The 15,945-nt window shown below is 37.8% G+C and overlaps 2 protein-coding genes across 2 annotated transcripts in view; both read right to left on the reverse strand.

Moving 5' to 3' along the window:
• LOC125238048 (ornithine decarboxylase 1-like) overlaps nt 1-11,034 on the reverse strand; it is a 42,458-nt gene extending 31,424 nt beyond the window's left edge. Inside the window, exon 1 of the mRNA XM_048145336.1 lies at nt 10,816-11,034. The gene's annotated coding sequence lies outside the window, so the exon portion shown is untranslated. The remainder of the gene's footprint in view (nt 1-10,815) is intronic.
• On the reverse strand, nt 8,899-9,576 carry LOC125238099 (rRNA-processing protein FYV7). Its single transcript, XM_048145386.1, has one exon. It carries the CDS (start codon nt 9,574-9,576, stop codon nt 8,899-8,901), a length of 678 nt encoding a protein of 225 aa, XP_048001343.1.
• Nucleotides 11,035-15,945: the final 4,911 nt, after the last annotated feature.

A 15,945-nucleotide genomic window follows, 5' to 3' on the forward strand; every position in this document is an offset into this window, starting at 1 on the left:
CTTATCCCAGTCATTATTTCAAATCAAATGTGAAGGCCCGATGTAGTACGTGAGACGGTTATTAGGCGGTAACAATAGGCAAAAAAATCTGGGTATTTATATGATTACTCTTTTTCGGTGTGGTATTTTTTAACGCACTCTCGTTGTATGCTGTTTGCTCCTAATTAAGTAACAAAAGGCAAAATAATAAGCCATTTAGATAAGTTTGAAGTAGTACAGGAGTATATCAAAAGCGTGTAAAGGCTGGCCAGAAATATATGAAGAGGCACCTTCTGGGCGAGCTCACTCCGTCGTAGGCCACGTCTTTGGCTTTGGCTAGTCTGTGGCCAAGAGTAAGCCCATTTACAATTAAAAAAAAATGACTATTGTCAGGAGGGCGCTGTTATTGTGATGTTTGGGTTGATAGTTCAATACAGTTTGAAGAAAATAAATCCGCGTAGTCATATATTTCTCTGGTCAGGCCCCGTAGCCGAATGGCATTTCTTCGACGCCATCGAAAACGAAACGTAGTCTGGCTCTGTCGCGCCAATACGCAACAGCGATAGGGATAGATATCTACTAGCGTTTCGTTTCGTGAGCGTTTCGTGAGCGTTTATGCCATTCGGCTACGCACCCAGGCTTTAAAGATAGATAGTTTATAAATGGCGACATATGTCCAAGATACATACAATCGACGATGAATTATGGGTGCATTCCCTTTCATGATAAGTCGTCGCCCTCAATATAATATGTGCGTTCCCATTGAGGGTCCACGTTGGAATTTCGAGCTTTTGAATGTGTCAGTCTTTAGTAAAAGTTCTCAAACGATTGTAAATTCAACCAATAATTTGTAAAAGTAGGCACTCAAAAGTTACATTCGGTTAAAGGTGGACCCTCAGTCGTGCATGGCAGGTATCCATATTTCATAATACACTTCAAATTTACAACTTCTGTAAATGACTACTCTTAGTAAAAGATTTGTAAAACTAATTTCATTAATTGTGACTCCTTTCTACCACGCAGCCATTACCTACTTGGAGGAATGTAAATTTAGATTATGAACTACCTATAGTGTATATAATATACAGTGTATTGTAGTCTTAATTGCCATACGATAAATAAATAAATAAATAACCACTCAATGGGAACGCACATCAATATAATGGTAGGTACGGTCATCGGTCAACCAATTTGAATCATAGGCCACTCTAGAACCCTGTCTCATTGACACCGTGCATTTATTGGCCATAGAAGTCACTTTTCACGTTGACTGTGAAAAGGTTCTACAGTGGCCTAGGATTCAATTTGGTTGACTGTACGCACATACCGTTGTAGTGACACATATTTTAGAGCCTCGAAAATAAATTTTTCGACTCGTCGACTTTAATCTGTCAAAAATTGAGACATTGCAGTGACCGGTTGTCAGCCTTTGGCCTATGCCTCGATTTAACCTATACCACAGTCGACTTCTAAAGTCGGAAAAAGGGTGAAATTCTTAACTTGTCACAACAGTCATAGAACTTATTTTATTTTCCTAATGAAGCATAAAGACGGAAAGAAGAGTGTGAACCGCACAAATAGAGGACCTAATTCACATACATAGACTCAAAAATGTTTTTTTGATTACTTTGCCACCCGTGTGGATAAATAAAAGTGTCTGATCTCCTTTACGAGCTGTTATTTCAAAGAGTCAAATTATTTATGTACCTATAATTTACTTATTTGACAGAATATAACTTAATATGTCAATACATTATAAAACACGTCTGGCTCGAGTGATTCAAGATAAACAGACACGTGAGAGATAGAGGAAGTCTATATTATGTACACATAACTTGAGCTAATATTTGATTTAATTATTGCTAATGTACCTAATGTACTTTCATGGCACGTGCCATTTTTTAAACTACTTTCGAAAAGCGCGAAATTTTGCCACGCGTGGGTTTTTCGAGTTTCTGTGCCTAATCAATTGAGCAATTCAAGAAAAGTTTGTACATTTGAATCACGTCTCCGATTTTGATAAAAAATGGTAGGCTGATAGAGTCTATCTATGATGCTGAGCAAGATCCACTTAGGTTTCCCAAAATGTCCCAGGTACGTGTATGTTTGTATGAAACTTTCCTTTTTAGGGTTCCGTAGTCAACTAGGAACCCTTATAGTTTCGCCATGTCTGTCTGTCCGTCCGTCCGTCCGCGGATAATCTCAGTGACCGTTAGCACTAGAAAGCTGAAATTTGGTACCAATAAGTAAATCAATCACGCCGACAAAGTGCAAAAATAAAAAGTGGAAAAAAATGTTTTATTAGGGTACCCCCCCTACACGTAAAGTGGGAAGTGTTTTTTTTTTCATTTCAACCCCAACGTGTGATATATTGTTGGATAGGTATTTAAAAATTAATATGGGTTTACTAAAACCATTTTTTGATAATGCTCATATTTTCGGAAATAATCACTCCTAAAGTAAAAAAAATGTGTCCCCCCCCCCCCCCTCTAACTTTTGAACCATAAGTTTAAAAAATATGAAAAATATCACAAAAGTAGAACTTTATAAAGACTTTCTAGGAAAATTGTTTACAACTTGATAGGTTCAGTCGTTTTTGAGAAAAATACGGAAAACTACGGAACCCTACACTGAGCGTGGCCCGACACGCTCTTGGCCGGTTTTTTTTAACAAAATACGTGATCCAAATGTACAAACTTTTCGGGAATTGCTAAATTAATCTTTGAACTTTTTTTTAACCCCCGACGCAAAAACGACGGGGTGTTATAAGTTTGACGTGTCTGTCTGTGGCATCGTAGCTCCCGAACGGATGAACCGATTTGGCGTGTTCTTAGCCATGTTCACGCCATGTTTCATGAAAATCGGTCTACTATGTCGCGGTCGAGGGTTTTTCAAAATTTTAATTTTGTGGTTAAGTTATTGGAACACGTATTGTAATTGTAAGTAGTCAAATGCACAAACGCTATGTCTATCGGTCTTCCGTATTGGCGCGACATCATTTCGATCGGCGTCTAATTAGCGTCAGCGTCTGTTATTTCGGCTATCGCCGTCTTGTGATATATCTCTGTTGCACTAGTACTGTACTGATTTAGGAAAGACATCGCCACTTCAAGTACTTCAACTGCTACATGTATTTTTAGACCAGTGGCAGGGGCGGCTCACTCCGCGATTCTATCGCCGCGCTACAAGTACATGCTGGCGGCCGCGAGTTCGCGCTCTAATCAGGAGTGGCGCGTGTTCTCACGGAACGCCCGTTCGCACTTTCTATTGTTACTTTACGTCGCGAGTTTTTTTTAAAGTTTTATATGCGATGTCCGCTTGTGAATGGCTAATAATGCTTAGTTAAATAGACATCATGAATAAAATAGGACAATCTTACACAGATCTACTATTGATTAAGTCCCACGGAAAAATTCAATAAGGCTTGTGATGTTGGGACTTAAACAAAAATATATATAAACCTAGAACGTACCCAAGACTGGAGTATAATAGTATAACATTTTATCTGAGTACTAGCTTTTACCCGCGGCTTCGCCCGCGTAATAAAAGTATTCATTAAGATTTTCATTTGGATCCTTAGGTTTCTCTGTAGGTATATTTATCTGCGATTATTTCGATTGCACATAATACTTTTGCTTGCAATGATTGTAGAAATATTACACATCGACCACAGCGTAGGTAATTCTATATACGCTGGGGAAACCTTTATAAACATCCCACATAGCCCGTATTTCGACACTATGATCGGTGAGTAAAAAGTACTTTTTTCTATTATCCCTTAAAAATTTTTACATTTTGCTTATACTTATCGCAAACGTAATCTTCAAGCAAGCAAACAACGATCGTCTCGATCCCTATCCCTATCCCAATCCCTATCCCTATCCGTTATCAAGATGTTCAATGATTTCTTATCAAGTGCTAAAATATAAAGTTTCATGGTTTTATCTTTTAAAATTAAGAAATCCCATACAAACTTTCAACCTCTTTTTCAACCCCTTCATCCCTTTTTTTTCGAAATAAAAAGTAGCCTATGTTCTGTCTCAGGGTATAAAGATTGTCTGTTCCAAATTTCATCAAAATCGGTTGCGTGGTTTAAGCGGGAAAGCGTAACAGACAGACAGACAGAGTTACTTTCGCATTTATAATATTAAGTATGGATAGTATGGATTAATTCATTTTAATCCATAGGCAACCCTATCGTCCGACGCTGCGCACGTGCGGTTCGTTTCTTTGTTAGAATTTTGTAGGCATTTAAAAGGCGGCATTTCGTGAACATCAAAGCAGTGGGCCTTCTGTACTTGTACTATTATATATTCTGTGCCAGTGGTCCGTTTCTCGAAAGGTACAAGCCTTGTATTACAAGTGTGTTTCCATAACAAACCATACGATTTGACAGTTCGCGCACTTGTAATACACCCACCCCCACCCCTGGGGCCCACTTCTCGAAGCTACAAGTTACAATTTACAAGTGGTTGTCAATGTCTAATATGACAAGTTGGAAAGACTCTTGTAACTTTCAGTTTTGAGAATTGGGCCCCTGGAAACATCTTCGTAAAAACGACACTTGGCGCGATAAACTGGCAGTTTCTCTCCTCATTTGTCAACGCTATAGTTTATTCGGGAATGACATATCCGAGGTCAAAGAATCTTCGTTATCGGCGCATGCGCACGGTAACAAGTAGTGTTATTTATCGTACCGTATCGTATATGTTTATTTTTGGGAGTCTGTCGGGTTGATCCGCATTGGCGCCAGGGGGGTTGACGGGTCAAATTTAAGATAAGATTCTAACACGTTCAATGCCATTGGTGAAACGTTTTTATTTGCAATTATTATTTCATCGCACGTTCCTTATCAAATTGAAATTCTAGTAACTAATGCGAAATCAGGTAGTCGTAACGATCAAAGATGTTTTACCTTTCTGATTGGAATAATTAAATATTGTAACGCCATGATTGTAAATAGTAAAATTTGAATAGAAATAGTGTTTGATAGTTTTACGTAACAAGTGCGATGTTGACGTTTAATTTACGGAACCGACGGCGTATCCGCTCTCTACTAGTAGGTATATAACTAGGTATTAAGGCTGGCGTCCATTTACGTCGAATCGCGCCCTCCAACCATTTACTATGAACGGTGAATACGATTCGACGCATCGCCAATCGAATAGACGCAGTTTCGTGGTAAATGCAGAAGGCGGAATAATGAGATTCGACTCGACGAGCCTAGTTTGACGTTGACGCCACCCTTTATCTTTATACCCCTGCCACACTATGCCCCTAGCGCTGCTCCTCGCGCTGCCCCGATGTTGCCCTCTCCGGCCACACATTGCCCTACTAGCGCGATTATCGCACTAGATTGTTGCCGGCCCGCCGACTCGCTCCAAAAAACCGACAAAATAGGGAGCGGTGGGCATGACGTGCTTCCCACGCCGCTCGTCGAGTGTGTGGCAGAGGTATAATATGCTCTGAAGTCCTAATAGTCCCGTGCTAACGTTTCCTGAACGGCCCTGTGTATCAACTGGTGTCAATCTCGTGCTAAGGTTACCCGTACACGGGAGGTCTATCTAAGCTACAAAGATAATGTTCGCTGATAAAAGAGATGTAATAATAAAGCTCGTGTCAAATTTGGGTCGCACGAGTATTTGTTGACCTGCGTGCGAAGCCGAATGCACAAACAAAGTAAATTAGATTTTTTTTTTTTTTTTAGTATGAATAGGCAGACGTTTGACCACGATCACACCTGATGGTAAGTGATGATGCGTTCTACGGTGGATCACGCTTACCTATGAGATACCTATTTACTCTTGCTTTAAAAAGACCTGGATTGTACTCATGTGGGAACACAGACTCAGGCAGGGCATTCCACTCCTTGGCGGTTCGCAAAATAAATGTTGAAGCGAAAACGCTTAGTGCGTATTTTTGGAATACTAACCGTGAAGCGATGCCGCATTGCCGATTGTCTGGTGGTCCTAAGGTGAAATGGGGACGGAGGAACAAGGTTGTATAATAAAAAATAAATCTATGTACCTAATCAATGTGTTGCCAGATCGATTTTTTTAATTGCCACGGTTTTGCGAGATCAACTTTCATTATTTTTGCCAGACTCTAACGCCAGGTGACAAGTAAAATTTACTAATTACCAAATCATTTTGCCACGAAAGAAACACCAAATCATGAGCACATTTGATGAAAAATATTAAGCGGTGAAGGTTTATAAAGAATAAAATAAATCACGTATAAAATGTGGGTCACGAGAATCACGAGTATTCAGCGGCCCGGACTAATTTATCCAATATATCCGAACGCTGGCGTGTGCGTGACACGCTTTGATGGGCTTTAAGCTCAGTGATTCGATCAATCAATGTATGTAGGGATAATCAAATTCGTAACCGTGAATCCTTTGATCCATATAAATTCGGAGAGGCTTGGTGAAATTTGTATAATACGCCCTGTACGTTTGGTTGTAAATAGAGATGGGCCGAATATTCTGTAAATATTCGGTATTCGGCATATTCGGCAAGTTTTTCAATGTTCGTATTCGGCCGAATAATTCGGTTGCATTGCCGAATATTTACCGAATAAACAAAGTAAATAACTAATGAAGATCTTACGTATTCCATTAAATAATAAGCTCCTATTTTAGTAGGTTTCTAATGAACTACTAAAAAGAGATAATTACCTACCTATGCGTCAAAATATGAATAGAATTGTTTTGTAAAAAAGTTGAAAAAACCGTAGTTTAAGAGTTGAGAAGAATTCAGAGTTGTTTTAACTAAGTTTTGTTATCCACTAAATCATAAGAAAATAACATATGTAGTTCTAGTCACATATGTAACCATTATCAATCATTTAATAGTTTTAATCTTAACATATGCTTTCTAAATATGGCGTAACCGAATATTCGGCCGAATGTTCGGTTCGGTAAGAGCTGAACCGAATGTTCGTATTCGGCAAAGTCCATATTCGGCCCATCTCTAGTTGTAAATATGTACTTGAATATGTATATACTCCCTGTACTCCCTATAGTCCTTTAAAATTACCAAGTCCGGCCAAGCTAACTCTGCAGCAATTTTAAAGCACAACTGTGACAGTGATTTATGATGTTTAAAGGAACCCTAGGAAAATGTGGACTATCTAAATTGATGTAAAGTTTAAGCTTAGCCTGACACTGTTTACTTATTTTTTTTTAATCGAAGACCAAAGGTGTTTGGTAAATTTTCGATTCATTATTTACAGAGCGATTTATTATTTTAAATGAAAGTAAATTTAATTCATCTGATTTCAAATAAATAAACTAGTATCAATGAGACAAATGAAAGGATAATCCATAAATAAAAAACTAAAATAGTCTTCTTTATCTCAAACCACCATATATTTTGTGTAGGCATGTAAGTTTGTTTTCAATTCGTTTTTTAATTAATAGCCTAACTACTGGACAATGCACATGTATGTGTCGTCAGAAAGGAATTGTAAATAAAAATCAGTTAATAAATACAAAACTTGTACTTACAGTTAAAATCAAAGTACAATGACTGAACCGCCAACAAGTAAAAACATATAACTAGCAAAATGCATGTTACTCAAACAACATAAAAAATAACACTAAATCTCTGATTTTTTTCTTAACTACTAAATGCACATGTAAAGTAAGTAAATAACCAATTAAAAACTAGTTTTAAAATGATTTTTAAACCATACTTCAGTCTATGTAAGACTATATTTTCAAAAGCGGCCTTAACAGTTAGGTCATTTTGAGTAGTAAGCATTCGTCTAATATAACAACAAAAGAATAAAAAAGAAAACGATTTAGATTTAATGATCAAATCTGTTGTGCCAATTTACTTGGTATATTGTAAAGAGGGAACATTATTATGAAAAGGAAATAGCATGTCACCTCATTATGACAGTTACGCTATTTTCAAAGGAAATGGAAATAAGTATAGTCAGCTGGAATATTTAAATCATGGTATTAGTTAAGTTTTAATAATAAAAATTCTGAAAATGCTTATATTTTAAATGTAATATTGTACAAGATTTTATTGCATTTGACTGTACCTTCTGCGTACCTAAGTAAAAGATTGAACAAGATATTTTAGTATACACAGAAGACCTCTTAGAGTATACAGAAATAGAACTGGCATTTTTTTTAAATACCGTTTGTATGAATCCTAAAATTGAATCTTAATCTATCCATCTTTATATAGGTACACTTGTATGACTTGTATCTAGAATAATAAGAAATAGATTTCATAGAAGTACCTAATGGTGACAAAAATTTAATCAATCCACTCTACGAGGAACAATAATGTATGATTGATTAAAAAGACCTTGGGTCAATTTATTTGTTTCAATTCATAACAGTGAATTCATCTGAAAATCAAACCAGAGTACCAATTATTGTTTCGTAACAGTGACACTTCAAATTGTCTCATTAGTTTAACTATTTGTGCCGCATTTTCCCCTTACAGTGTTTTCACATTATCTGATATCCTATACATTAAAGACGAGACATCCTTCTTACGCAGTGTCTTGCGTGGACGACGGTCGCGCGACCGTCGCCGTCGCGTCTCATACTTCCATGTAGATAAGGTTTGTTTTCGTAAGCGTCGCATCGCCGTCGCGCGACCATCGCGCGACCGTCGCCCACGCAAGCTACGGCGTTACATGCAATACCGAATTGGATAGTGTGAAAACAATTTTATATTACACAGAATGATTATCGGGTTAAATAATGGGAATAGAATTATCAGTTTTATACTCAAAAAAATAAATGTACAAATTAAATAATTTAGGGCCAAAACAAATTTTACAACATTATCATTTAATTTTTAATTTGTATGGGGATGCATGGAGCAAGTGAGTGAGTTAACTAAAACTTAGCTAAAATAGTAACTTGCTCATTTGGAACAGCTGTTATTCCTACTTGTTTTTCTGTATCTTCTCCAAAAGCAGCTCCAACCGCCCGGTCATCACCGGCTGCCCCTTCTTAGTCTTCCTACTCAATTTCTTAAACTTCTCCTGTTTTTTCTTCTTGTACTCCTGCATTTTCTGCTTTTTCTCCTCTATTGCCTTCTGTATTTGTTGTTGCTTCTCTAACTTATCCTGTTTCAACTTTTCATGTCTCTCTCTGGCAATGGGAATAGGTCTCTTTTTCTCTTTATCTGCTTTTTCAGCATTTTCTTTTTCTATCAAATCTGGATGTTTGACAAATCGGCCTGTGACGTCTTGTCCGTCTGTTGCATCCTGATCAAACGTTTTTGGTCTGTATGTGCCAGTGCCTTCGTCACTTTTAAGGTCTTTTTGCAGGTTCCGGAGTAATCGCTTTTTGCGCTGTTCCTCCCATTGTTCTAGCTTATATTTTTTACTGTACTTTTTCAGTCTATAAGTTTTTTTATCAAAAGGCTTCTTTTCATCATTGTCTTTTTGTTCCCGGTTCTGGTCAAAATTCTGCTGCCTTCTTCCCTTGAAATTTTGGCCTTTACCTTTGAAATCATTGCCTTGGTTTTCTTCTGGGTTGACTTTGTTGTTAAATTTATTCCCATTTAGTTGCTTCTTGGCCTTCAAGAAGAAGGAGTCTTGCTTTTTTGTGTTTTCCATGGTTAATTTCAGACCTATAATAAAAATGAAAAAGCGTGTTTGTCAATTAAATTAAAGAAAAAAACATGCAATTGCCCATTAACAAAACATTAATGTAAATAAATATCAACGCCGACAAGGTACATTCGTAATCATGGACATATTATCATCCAAAACTCCTATAAACCAATTGCATTTCAACAAAAATGTATGCAACATTTCAGTATACTTAAAACCATCAACTTTTTGATTTCAATAAGAGGCCATATTACAAACAACATGTTAAATAATATTCATGAAATAAACACAAATACATAAAACACGCTTTTTCATTTACCTGAATAATATGATAATAATTATATACCATTATTAACAATTAAAATGAACATTAAACAAAGATAACCACCATTGTCTCTAATTATTTTAAGTACAGTTCACTAATACATTTATAAATACTAACAGCTTCCATACAGAGGGGTGTCCTATAGAGCCCTATTTTGCAAATCGAATATAAGGTCTTAAAGAACCAATTCAAACCAATTTTACTATAGAACCAAACCCAAAATGCCTCAAAACAGCAAATGAAATCTGTTACATGCTTTTTTGCTAGATCTTTCTTGCATAAAATTGTTTGATATGAGACATATTCTAATGCTATAGTAAAATATGGCTACTGAATAACATTTTTAATTTTAGTATATAGTTCATCATATCACTGTATTATCATAACCACAATAAGCAGATGGATACAAGTTAAATACAATTTGTATTGTATCATACAAGTGGTAGTGTTTTCAATGCTTCCAAGGTTACATATAAATAATTGTTTTATAATATAATACATAAAAAATACTAGTCCTATATTCTACCAATATACTTCCGTCTATACAAATTTCACCCAGCCCACACGTTTAATCTAGATTCTAGATAATTCTTATTTGAAGTATTGCCAAGTGTTGATTCTCATTAGTGACGTAAAAATCGTCACAGGCATCTTATAAGGCGAGTTATTCAGAGTTATTGAATCAGTCTGACTAGAATAAGACGCTAACTAACGTTTTAAACAAACACTAGACAGAAAAAGATCTTCCACGGAGGTAAAAATGATCATTATTGTAGCTTATTGGAATGAGTTGTATTTTATGAGGTCTTCTTTTTAAAGTTTTGTGGCTGCAGGAGTTTCAACAACGCAAGGTATAGGTGTTTCAACAGATGTAATGAAAAAATAGTTGTAATAGCTAGAAATCATGAAAAACTCACCAAGTCAAGCCACCCACTGGGTAGGCTTTGAAGTATCGGCGGAATCTTGATAGCTTAGTCGCACTTGGCACGAAAAAACTTAACCACGATTAGAGATTTTAAATCACGGTTTTTCGAGTGAAAAACTTTACCGACCATGCCCTAGAGTGAATTTTTAGATCAGTTTTCACACGAAAACGTGATGAACGTTACGCAAAAATGTCACAAAAGGAGCGAGCAATGAACTTGCTCGTGCTACGCCATCTACAACTTCAACGTCATTCCCTACTGGCGATCGATGAAATGGAACATGCGCAGTCATGAGCAATGATCAAAGATACAAATGTATAACTAGAATCTTGATTATTTTCACTTATCCTATACAAATCTTCAATTTATAGCTTATTCTATCGAAAAAGGACTTGAAATGTGAAGATCAAAATAATTTATTTCATATGTGATTTAAAACTTTTGCGTGTAAAGGAGCGTGTAGAAATATTGAAAATAGCGCTCTCTTTTGGTATATGGGCAAACCCATAGGGCAAACATTGTTCGAAATTATGACTTTTATGAATTTTTAAATTTAGATGGCGACACTGCGCTTTCCTGTTTCTCTAGTCATCCTGATTAGTTGATGGTGTCTGATTATTCAAATAAAAGAACAAAATGTGTAGGTACTTGTTTAAACGCCAATCTAGATATTTCAATGTGTCAGTCAGATCAGGACCGTAGCATTGCATCGTCCTGACTTCATTCATAGTCAATGAGGAGGTACACTCAAAGGTTATTGCCACCCTATTAGTCCATACGTGAGAGCGAGAAGATGATATGTTTTTTTTCTCTCTCTCACATATGAATGACAGTGACATGCCTAGAGCTAGACCTTGCACAGGCGCCGCCTGGCGGGATAAAATGTCAGTGTGCTTCCTCATTATTTTCACAGAGGTAATACATAACACGGGACATGAAGTTTTTGACGTGATAACGTCTAATAACTCGTTACTACGGGCAGCATGCACGAAAAAGATGACGTCATTGTCCCGTTTCGCAATATAGTTTTTGCGCCATCTATTGGCGCGCGTTGGAACTAAGCGGCTGATCAATGCGCTCGGTATGGTTATAGCGTGTGGCCTGAGTAAAGCACCACAGCTGGGACAGATGGCGCGCCCGTGTGTTGTTCTCGTTAAGCTGAGTTTAGACCAGCAAGTTATTGCTGCAAGTTTTGAGACGCAACTATAGGTAAGAGTGAGTGGCAAATATCTGCATCTCTTTCTAGCATATACTTCTGTCTCAAAACTTGCAGCAGCGCCACAGAGATGGGCAAATCGTAATCGATTCCGGATTACACGATTACTTGATTTTACTTTGTAATCCACTACTGGGTGTCAGATTACTTGTAATGTAATCAAGTGAAACGGTAAATTACCATTACATATAAAGGAATCACTAATCATCTATACAATAATTACTATTACCAATAATTCGGAATCATAGTCGATTCAAAATAACTGAAATTATTGACTTGATTACTTTCAGATTACAAATATGTAGTACCTCAGATTGCTGACTGTCACTTTGACACAAAAGTCATCATGGGTGTCGTAAAATAGGTTTTAAGGGTGCTGATTCCAAAATTAATGACCAATTTGGAATCTGACATTGCTGACTGTCACTTTGACACAAAAGTCGTCATGGGTGTCGTAAAATAGGTTTTAGGGGGTGCTGATTCCAAAATGAATGACCAATGTGGAATCTGACATTGCTGACTGTCACTTTGACACAAAAGTCGTCATGGGTGTCGTAAAATAGGTTTTAGGGAGTGCTGATTCCAAAATTAATGAACAATGTGGAATCTGACATTGCTGACTGTCACTTTGACACAAAAGTCGTCATGGGTGTCGTAAAATAGGTTTTAGGGAGTGCTGATTCCAAAATTAATGACCAATTTGGAATCTGACATTGCTGACTGTCACTTTGACACAAAAGTCGTCATGGGTATCGTAAAATAGGTTTTAGGGGTGCTGATTCCAAAATGAATGACCAATGTGGAATCTGACATTGCTGACTGTCACTTTGACACAAAAGTCGTCATGGGTGTCGTAAAATAGGTTTTAGGGAGTGCTGATTCCAAAATTAATGAACAATGTGGAATCTGACATTGCTGACTGTCACTTTGACACAAAAGTCGTCATGGGTGTCGTAAAATAGGTTTTAGGGGGTGCTGATTACAAAATTAATGACCAATGTGGAATCTGACATTGCTGACTGTCACTTTGACACAAAAGTCGTCATGGGTGTCGTAAAATAGGTTTTAGGGAGTGCTGATTCCAAAATTAATGAACAATGTGGAATCTGACATTGCTGACTGTCACTTTGACACAAAAGTCGTTATGGGTGTCGTAAAATAGGTTTTAGGGGTGCTGATTCCAAAATTAATAACCAATTTGGAATCTGACATTGCTGACTGTCACTTTGACACAAAAGTCGTCACGGGTGTCGTAAAATGGGTTTTAGAGGGTGCTGATTCCAAAATTAATGAACAATGTGGAATCTGACATTGCTGACTGTTACTTTGACACAAAAGTCATCATGGGTTTGTTATATAAACTTTTTCTTCTCCATTAATATTTACTGAGATATTAGGGTTCTAAGATTAGTAAATGGCACTAGCACTTTAATAGAATTAACGCGTGTCTCGCAAACGGTCTAGGATACAAAATGACGACTTTTATATAGGTATAAGTTAGGTTCGTTAGGTATCTTCAAACGGCCGAAGGCTCCTATTCTGTGCAGTTTCTGTAATAAGCGGGGCTCCGTCGATATCGCTTTCTGTCTCTGGCGCCTTAGTAATGCTACGGGAAAATTTTGCAACTTTGCACCACTCTAACTCCTAAATTAGTAGGTTTTAAAAAAACTTTAATTTATAAAAGATGCTTATTTTAATGCATTCTTTCTAATAAAAACAAAACACTATGCTAGAAAGAGTGCAGAGGAAGTTCTGTAGGCACATTTACAAACGACTGTACGGATATTACCCATATATGTATCCATCTCTATTCGTAACAGGAATGGTTGGTCTTCAAACTCTAGAAACCAGACGGAAACTGCTGCATATTATGCATTACCGCCAACTGTTTCACCATAGAGTAGATGACGCATCCGTGCTTGAGAGAATGGGGCTGCAAGTGCCAAGAGCGAATGTGGTGGTTGGCATGCCGGGCGCGGTGCCGGCGCGGCGGCGGCGGCGCCTGTTCGCGGCGGCCGGCGCACCGCTCGAGCCCGAGCTGCTCTTAACCGCATCATGTTGGAGACAGACGATATTGACATATTTGCTGATAGTGTTGGTGTGTTTTACAGAAAACTCTTAAGGTTCATAGATTCTACACTCCTTAGGTGATTAATGTAATAACCATAGTTTAACTTTTAAGTGTGTTTGCTTTTATTTATGTCAATTTAACATGTACATAATTATATTACCACATAAGTGCTTTGGTGAAATACTGTTAACTTTTGTGTATTTTTAATAAATAAATAAATAAAAAAACGTGAAAAAAGTCCCAGAATCGGGCCCCTTTTGCTATACTCTGACCGCCCCTGTCTATACTACTGTAATGTTTGACGTTATCACGTTAAACTACCGTCTGTAAACCGACTTTACAGACAACCAATTTTTTTACAAACTCCGACGAGTGAGGTTTGTCTCGGTACCAACAAATGTGCTGGATGTAGGTAAAGTGTGTGAATTCTGTGATGGACATAGGAACCGAAAAAATAACACTTAAGTAGGTAATTTAGGTATAAACTTATTTATTAATCGACAGCTAGTGAGCAGATGCTTTCATATTTTCAGTTACTATTCAAACTGCCCAAGATAGGGACATGTGGAAATCGATGGAGGAGGCCTTCACCCAAAAAGGGTCTAATGCATCAGCATAATTAAATAAAAAAATCAAAGACATATATAACTCCGTATAGACAGATAAAGTCGAAGAAAAAAACGTACCTCAGTACTCGCTCAGTACATACCATACAGAAAAAGGTATGGTGCCCTAGATGTCATTACACCTTTGGGGTACGTTCAGCTAGATGGCGCTAATATTAATATTTGGCATTTTAACCCATATCAAGCTAAGAATATGGGCCAAATTGTCAAAACTGAGGTTCAAATGTTCTAAGCCTGTGTCAAGAGATGGCAGTCTATGCACTGTGATTACCTACACATTTTACTTCGACAGTAACTCTCTGCAATACTCGATCCTCTTTGATAAAAATTAAAGTAAAAAAAATTGTAATATTGCAATTAGAATAAAAGGCTTTTCATTTTTTTATTATTCTTGAGCCAGGATCTCTCTCATCATTCGTCTCGGACTCCTCGGTAGCTCTGGGAGGAATCTCACGCCTCCGCGAAGCTGCAATGACTCAATATACTCTAAGATGCATATCGATACTTATCTAATTATCGATATTATGGTGATTAATTTATCTGTGCTGATATTGTATATTAACGATTGATAAGTATGTAAACAAGTATAGCTATTTATCTACCTAATGAACTGCAAGTGGGCTGATTGTTGTTGCACGAGTGAACAGGCATCTTCTGGGCGAGCTCACTCCATCGTAGGCCACGTCTTTGACTTTGGCTAGTCTGTGGCCAAGAGTAAGCCCATTTATAATTTAAAAAAAAATGTTGTCTCGGAACCGGCACTGAAATTCCAGCAGTTAAGCTAGGAACATACTATGCGGACGTCCGTCGTAAATCGACCGCGGACGGGAATCTGGACAATGAAATTACACATAACCGTGCAAACTATCGGTCGACGGACGTGGACGTGGCCTTGAGCGCATGGACGTCCGATCGAAATCTGGCTCGCTGGATGTTTTGTTCCGTGCACACTGATCGGTCGCGGTCGCGGTCGATTTACGACGGACGTCCGCGTAGTATGTTCCTAGCTTAAGCTAGGAACACACTACGCGGACGTCCGTCGTGAATCGACCGCGGACGGGAATCTGGACAATGGAAATACACATAACCGTGCAAACTATCGGTCGACGGACGCGGACGTGGCCTTGGGCGCACGGACGTCCGATCGAAATCTGGCTCTCTGGATGTTTTGTTCCGTGCACACTGATAGGTCGCGGTCGCGGTCGTTT

The sequence above is a fragment of the Leguminivora glycinivorella genome, chromosome 22, assembly GCF_023078275.1.
Source record: "Leguminivora glycinivorella isolate SPB_JAAS2020 chromosome 22, LegGlyc_1.1, whole genome shotgun sequence".
Lineage (NCBI taxonomy): Eukaryota > Metazoa > Arthropoda > Insecta > Lepidoptera > Tortricidae > Leguminivora > Leguminivora glycinivorella.

Bases quoted from the DNA above. Each gene is read 5' to 3' on its own strand.
- LOC125238099 (XM_048145386.1), bottom strand. From the start codon at position 9,576: ATGGAAAACACAAAAAAGCAAGACTCCTTCTTCTTGAAGGCCAAGAAG.